Here is a 7,970-nt window from a genome sequence, read left to right as displayed (position 1 = left end):
TTAAATATAGAATGCTTCACGAATTGCATGTCACCCTTGCACAGGGGCCATGCTAATCTTCTCTGTATCGGTCCAATTTTAGTATAAGTGAGCCCTGTTACAAACCCCTTTTTAAAAATTGTATTTATTGGGGCACCTGGGTGGCTCAGTTGTTAAGCGTCTGCCTTCGGCTCAGGTCGTGATCCCAGAGTCCTGGGATCGAGCCCCGCATCGGGCTCCCTGCTCCGCGGGAAGCCTGCTTCTCCCTCTCCCACTCCCCCTGCTTGTGTTCCCTCTCTGGCTGTGTCTCTCTCTGTCAAATAAATAAAAAAAAATTCTCTAAAAAAAATAAAAAATAAAAATTGTATTTATCTATTAGAGAGAGTGAGTGTACGAGCAGGGGGAGAGGCGAAGGGAGAGGGAGAAGACGACTCCCTGCTGAGCGTGGAGCCCAACTGTGGGGCATATCCCAGGACCCCGAGATCATGACCTGAGCCAACTGAGCCACCCAGGTGTCCCTGTTACAAACCTTTTTAATGAAAATACTATGTCTGGGGGCGCCTGGGTGGCTCAGTCGGTTAAGCGGCTGCCTTTGGCTCAGGTCATGATCCTGGGGTGCTGGAATCAAGCCCCATGTCCAGCTCCCTGCTCAGTGGAGAGCCTGCTTCTCCCTCTCCCTCTGCCTGCCACTCTGCCTACTTGTGCTCTCTATCTCTCTGTCAAATAAATAAATAAAATCTTTAAAAAAAAAAGAAAAGAAAAAATACTATGGCTATTTGAGTCAATTTTTTTTAAAGATTTTATTGAGGGGCACCTGGGTGGCTTAGTCATGGGCATCTGCCTTCGGCTCAGGTCATGATCCCAGGGTCCTGGGATCGAGGCCCCCCCATTCATTGGGCTCCCTGCTCAGTGGGGAGCCTACTTCTCCCTCTCCCTCTCCCCCTGCTTGTTCCCTCTCTCGTTGTCTCTCTCTGTCAAATAAATAAAATCTTTTAAAAAAATAAAGATTTTATTTATTTATTTGAGAGAGACAGCATGAGTGGGGTGAGGGGTAGAGGGAGAAGCAGACTGCCCACTAAGCAGGGAGTCCAATGATGCAGGGCTCAAATAAGTATATTAAGAGTGTATCACACAATGAAATACCAGAGAGCAAGGAGAACTGAACAAATTACAACTACATACCATGATACAGATGAATCTCACAAACATGTTGACTGAAAAAAGCCCAACAAGATTCCGGGACACACTGCATGATTCTGTTGTACAGTTTTAAGAGGCAAATCGAGTTTTTGTTGTTACAAGTTGGACAGTGTTTACTTTTGGCATAGGAGGGTGGGTAGGGATTAGGAGGGGAAGACTACTTAAGAGTGCTGGTAATGTTCTGTATCCCAATTTGGGTGATGTGACATGAGGGTGTGTTCAGTGTGAAAATTCAATGAGGTGGACACCTGTTTGTCGTTCTTCTCTATGTATATTTGAGGAAAAAAGTACACAAATAAGTAACATAGTAGTTGGGCCTGTGGAATCAACCTGTTTGTACTGAAGCGCATTATGTAGTTCATCATTTGAAAAGTGAGCTCGTATCATCATCATTCCTATTGGGTGTAGTGCAAAGTTTGGGAATTGGACTTAGAGGATTCCGTACCACCTGGGAAAATGTTACTACAATTTCCCTGAGAAAAGATACAAAATGGAGATCGTAATTATTTGCTCAGACACTTGTTGAGCAGACAAAATCACCGTCCTCACAGAACTCAGGATAGACAACGTGACAACATGCAAAACTAAAATGAAATGGAACCAGCAAAACCCCAAATGGCAAAGAATTAAAAGCTGTCCTTTGATGTGAGAATATGCGACAAAATCATGTATCCCATGAAGGCCACACAGGAAAGCTATCCTTGCAGTTAATTTAAGAGTTTAAGATGCTTAAATTGTACCTTACGATTACTTTAGCAAAACTGGCATCAAAAAACAAACGCCGTTGGGCGCCCGGGTGGCTCAGTTGGTTAAGCGACTGCCTTCGGCTCGGGTCATGATCCTGGAGTCCCGGGATCGAGTCCCGCGTCGGGCTCCCTGCTCGGCAGGGAGTCTGCTTCTCCCTCTCCCACTCCCCGTTTGTGTTCCCTCTCTCGCTGTGTCTTTCTCTGTCAAATAAATAAATAAAATCTTGAGAAAAAAAAGAAAAAGAAAACGCCGTTAACACCGAGAACCCCGACAGTAATGGCGTGGTAATACTGAGGTACCGTGGGACATGTAGTTTCCAACGCCGCTGGGCTTTCTCTCCCACCTCCACCCCAACCCTGGCCAATAAAACAGGACTACCTGGGCAGCGGGCCTAATCTGAAAGGCCAGGACCTGCGGGGTGGCGCGGTGGCTACCACAACAGACGACGACCTCCACCTTTTTCTTCCATTCGCCTGCGAGGCGGACGCGCAGTGATTACGTCACCTTCCCACGCCGCCGCCGTCGTTTCCCTGGCGACCGGTGCGCGCTCAGCGCGGAGGCGAGGGAGATGCTGGCTAGGCGGCAGCGAAATCCTCTGCAGGCCCTGCAGCGCCGCAGTCAGGAATTGAAGCTACAGGTATCGTCCGGCTGTCCAGCCGGGGGCCTGGGCACCACGAGGTGGCTTGGGCTGTGGCGGCGGGCGAGATCTGGGGTGCACCCTAATCCTGGCAGCCTGCGCCGAACCACTTCCTTCCCGAGTTATAGCGCTCCCTCCCCCACCCCAGCATCCCGGCACTAACCCCGATTCTAACCCCTCCTGCTCCTAAACACAACCCCCGGGAAGCTGAACCTCCCGAAAATCGCGACCCATCGACCCGTCCTCCCCCTCCCCTTAACATCTCAGTCTCCAACCTGACAACACCCATAACCCACCTCACCTCCAAATTTAATCTTAACAATAACCTTTTCCAACCATCTCCGCGCCCATCGCTTTCCTCCACTCTCCATTGCCCCCTTACCTTTGAGCCATCTTTCAGTGAAGGCTGTTTTTGCTTCACATGAACTCAAACCAAATATGTGTCAAAGAATAGTCCTAATAGGTAAGAAAAATATTAGGATACGACAGATTAGCAAAGGAGATGAACTAAAGAAGTGCAAGGAACTCATAAACATGAGAAAAGTCAACTTAAAAAATAATCAAGTAACTGCAAAGGAAATAAACTATCACAAACATTTAAAAAATCTCAATGGTCAGTACTGGGGAGGGTGTGATGAAACATGAACTTATATACGCTGCTCCAGAGTATAAGGTACAGCATTTCTGGAAAGCAGTTTGACAAGATGTAGTAAATATTTACGGTCCTAGGCTGGGTAATTACATTTCCAGGGATTTTCCATACATAATAATAAAAAATTTATTGGGACAGAGATTAATGTATAAAAGTGTTCATCGCAATATTACTTATAATAGAAAAGACTGGATATCACTTAAATGATCAGTAATAGGGGAATGGATAAATAACTTAGGATGGGATATAATAGTATGATTAAAATTTGTTAAAATATTTTAGTGTGTTAGGGAAAATATTTGTGATAAAATATCAAGTTAGAAAAAATAAGATATAAAATTGAACATACAGTATTTCAATAAAATTATTTTATATCTAATATACTAGAAAAAAGATTGAAGGAAACATCCCAGGATAGTAACTGTGTGTGCTAGAATGTTTATTATGTTTTTCTTCATACTTTTTGGTATTTTCATAATTTTGAACACCAAATATATATGACTTTAAAAAATACGAAGAAAAAATAAGTAGTAATTAATGGTTTGTTAATTTTTTCCAAAATTCTTATTTTGCTTTGCTAATTTTACTGTTTTTATTTGATCTACTACTAAATAAAATTATTGTCTAATCTTTGATAGACAAGAGATTTACTGAGTGCTCATATTTGGTCCTGTTTTGGACTCTCATTTAAAAAGTACAAAGATTTGGGGCTCCTGAATGGTCCTGGGATCGAGCCCCGCATCCTGCTCCCTGCTCAGTGGGGAGCCTGCTTCTCCTTCTCCCTCTCCCTCTGTCTCCTGGCTTGTGCTCTCACTATCTCAAATAAATAAATAAAATCTTTAAAAAAGGGCGCCTGGGTGGTTCAGATGGTTAAGCGTCTGCCTTCGGCTCAGGTCATGATCTCAGGGTCCTGGGATCGAGTCCCGCATTGGATTCCCTGCTCAGTGCAGAGCCTGCTTCTCCCTCTCCCTCTGCCACTCCCTCTGCTTGTGCTCTTCTGTCTATCTCTCTGTCAAATAAATAAATAAAATCTTAAAAAAAAAAAAAAAATTTAGGGCGCCTGGGTGGCTCAGTTGGTTAAGCGACTGCCTTCGGCTCAGGTCATGATCCCAGGGTCCTGGGATCGAGTCCTGCATCGGGCTCCCTGCTCTGCGGGGAGCCAGCTTCTCCCTCTCCCACTCCCCCTGCTGTGTTCCCTCTCTCGCTGTGGCTCTCTCTGTCAAATAAATAAATAAAATCTTTAAAAAAAATAAAAAATAAAAAATTAAAATAAAAAATTTAAAAAATAAAAAGTACAAAGATTTGATAGATAAATATTTCTTTTTTTTTTTTAAAGATTTATTTATTTATTTGAGAGAGCGAGAATGAGAGAGAGTACATGAGAGGGGGGAGGGTCAGAGGGAGAAGCAGGCTCCTCGCCGAGCAGGGAGCCCAACGCGGGACTCGATCCTGGGACTCCAGGATCATGACCTGAGCCGAAGGCAGTCGCTTAACCAACTGAGCCACCCAGGTGCCCTGATAGATAAATATTTCTTAAGTGACTTTTAGATTTTACAGTGGTGCAATAAAAACAAAATACTCTTCTGGTAGAAATAAAACTTGATGAGGCTTTGACTTAAGTGAGCTTCGGCTAGATGCTTAATATGGTTCTGTATCTGATTTTAAATTTAGTGGGACATTGGGAGAACCAGGAAAGTTTCAGAAGTAAACTACAAAGAAAATTATTACTAAGACTAAGATGAAACAGAGCAATTACGAAGATTAGTCAACCTGCAGAAGACTTGTCCCAGGAGTCTTCTGATAGCCTAAGTGTCTGGGAAGTGCTCCTTCATAGTGGGAGCTAGGTTTTCCCTGTCTCCACAACGGACACCTGAAGCAAAAAACAAACAGATTTCCAACTTGGTGTCCGTGGACAAGTAATCAAGAGTCCATCTGGGTCATGCCTATTATGACTGACTCTGTCACCAGCTGTGAATTTGTAACTAACACTCAGATGCAAAATAGCAAGGGTAGAGAAGAAACGAGTGAATTTCAATTTCTCTTCTTTCCTCTTCTTTCATCCACTTTATCTTCTCCACATCATCTTTAGAAAAGATGTACCCACGTGGGTACATATTTCTTTTGGGCGGACATTGGGAAGGTTGCATGTAGTGTTTAGAAAATGCTAAGTCAAGGTGTAAGATAGAAGAATGAGAATAAACAAACTTGTGACGTATTCATACAATACTACCGAGCAGCATAAAGGAATAAACTAATGATTCTATATGGCAGTGTCTCAAAAACATGCTGTGTGAAAGGATGACACAAAAGAGTACATCCTTTCTGGGAACTTTCTGGGGTAATGGTAATTTTCTATATGTTGATAGGGGTTAGAGTTACATGGGTGTATGCATTTGCCAAAACTCAGCAAATATATATTTAAGATACGTGCATTTCATTGTATATAAATTTTTTACTGAACATTGAACTCTCATTAGCGATACTCGTGGTACATCATTTATGAGGATTGCAGTTTATTTTGAAATACATAAAAAATAAGATGGATTGATGAATAGATAGATCAAAAAGGTATAGTAAAATGTTAATGGTAGAATCTAGGTAATGGGTATATGGGGGTTCACTGTGAAATTCTTTAAACTTCATTGTATGTTTAAAAGTGTTCATTGTGAAATGTTGGGAAAAGAGAATTAAAATTTTATTTCCTAAGGTTATATGGTATTTAACAATATATTCTAACAGTCTCTATTTATTGTAGGTTGATAGCTTGCTTTCTGAGAGTCGATTGAAAGGAGCTCTAGACGCCGGTAAAAGGAGAGATATTTACCAAAGGTAAAACCTACTGAATTATATAAACTTTCCAGAAACCATACTTACATTTCAATGGGCAGTATTTATAGCATAGAAATTGTTTGAGGTGTTATTTCTTTCCTTTTTTTATGGTACAATTTCTAAAAAGACAAAATAATAATGGGAAATAATACTGAGGTAACAGTGAATGAAATTTTCCAAAATGTATTTAAAAATACTTCTTGCAATTATCTTTATCTCCCAGGTCTAAATAGTGATGGAATGGTAAGATTAAGTAGAGAATTACAAATGTTATAAAGCAGCAACTTACATTTATTCTCTACTCTGTACATTTATTCTGTACTCTATTATGTCCCAAGCAGTGTGGTCCACACTCTAAAACCTCTTGATTAATTTTCACAATAACACCATGAATTACTTATTAATATCCTTGAGAAAAATGTTCCCACAGTGGTTTGTAATATGTCTGCCATGACTTTGCTATAAGACATTACAGTGGGCAGTCAATAAAAATGTTTGAAGACTGCTGAGAAATGCAGAATTCAGTCAAGCAAAAGAGAAAATTTCACTGCAGTCTCATTGGAGTTGGAGGCTTTGGTCCATTTGAATCAAATGGAAGGATTACCTCATGGTATAACTAAGGATCTAGGAAAAACTAAGCTAAACCTGAAGATTACGGACTTGTTGTGACAGCAACTATAAAAACTGCTCCGTGTCAGCATAGTGGCTGAGGCAGAGTTATGGTAGATCCTTGGCCTACTATAGCCTCAGATCCTGGGACCTGGTCAGAAAACTCTCAGCCCCTACGTTTGAATCATAATTGGCCGATTATATAGTAAAAATAATTTCTACTTAAATCTTTGAAGATATTGTCAGGTTTCTTTGCATTCAGTGATGATCATTCTTTTGTAATTGACTTGTTCGGGGCTTTTCTCTTCAGCCTTGGTGTTTTGAAATTTCATCACGATGTATTTAGGTGTCATTTTTATCCTGCTAAACACTCAGTTGGTCTTTTCAACTTGAAAACTCTTGTCTCTCATAAGCTCTGGAAGATTTTCTTTTCCTAGAAGATCTTTTTTTTTTTTTACTTCTGTTTGTCCCTTTCTTCCTGAAACACCTTGGAGTCAGGTATTGAACCTCCTGGACTATTCTTGGTCTTTTGTCTCCCCATTAAAAGTTTTTGTTTCTGGGTGCCTGGGTGGCTCAGTTGGTTAAGCGACTGCCTTCGGCTCAGGTCATGAGACTGGAGTCCCAGGATCGAGTCCCGCATCGGGCTCCCTGCTCGGCAGGAAGCCTGCTTCTCCCTCTCCCACTTCCCCTGCTTGTGTTCCCTCTCTCACTGTGTCTCTCTCTGTCCTATAAATAAATAAATAAAATCTTTAAAAAAAAAAAAAAAGTATGAGGGACTAGTTTGATTATTCCAGATAGCAGTCCAGGATTCTTCTACTGTTGTATATATAGGTCTCTTTCCTACAATATTATCCCCTGAATGAGAGTGAAGTTCTTTGTAGGTGGGCAGGGATTTTCAAGGGGCAGGGAACTAGCTGTTAGGCTGAGGAATGCCCAATGCCAGAATAGGATGGGCTTTAACCCTGGTGTATAGAAAACTTATTTGGCAACTGTAATTCTCCCCAGGTCATTCATTAACTTTATTTTTTAGAGACGAATCCTCTGGTAAGGAGGGAGAGCAGAGAGGGGTGAGATAAGAGAAAGGGGAAGCTAGCTGGCTCAGATTTTCTGTGAACAGACTTTTTAAAAAGCCAGACTTCTTATCAAAGGGCCTTAAATAAATCTGAATTTAATCAGTATCTTTACTCTCTTCCTAAATAATATAAAGCCCCTAGATTGCCTTAAGATTGATTGCCTTTATAGGTTAGATGCTATGGATATCATTTAATATAATATAATATAATATAATATAATATAATATAATATAATATAATATAA

General features: G+C 41.2%; 1 protein-coding gene and 1 non-coding gene across 3 annotated transcripts in view; one reads left to right on the top strand and one right to left on the bottom strand.

Annotated features, from left to right (window-relative positions):
* Positions 1–105, bottom strand: LOC118008386. Its single transcript, XR_004678688.1, has one exon. It is a non-coding gene; the product is annotated as a U6 spliceosomal RNA (small nuclear RNA).
* A 2,208-nt stretch (positions 106–2,313) lies between these two features.
* NPHP1 (nephrocystin 1) overlaps positions 2,314–7,970 on the top strand; it is a 54,661-nt gene continuing 49,004 nt past the window's right edge. For both annotated transcript variants that reach the window (XM_035001028.1, XM_035001026.1), the window contains exons 1-2: positions 2,314–2,563; positions 5,971–6,044. In XM_035001028.1, coding sequence (XP_034856919.1) covers positions 2,495–2,563; positions 5,971–6,044 — 143 coding nt within the window. In that variant the 5' untranslated portion in view covers positions 2,314–2,494. The remainder of the gene's footprint in view (positions 2,564–5,970; positions 6,045–7,970) is intronic.

This window comes from Mirounga leonina, unplaced genomic scaffold, assembly GCF_011800145.1.
Source record: "Mirounga leonina isolate KUSES-001 unplaced genomic scaffold, KU_Mleo_1.0 Mir_125, whole genome shotgun sequence".
NCBI lineage: Eukaryota > Metazoa > Chordata > Mammalia > Carnivora > Phocidae > Mirounga > Mirounga leonina.
This window is presented reverse-complemented; position numbering and strand designations above follow the sequence as displayed.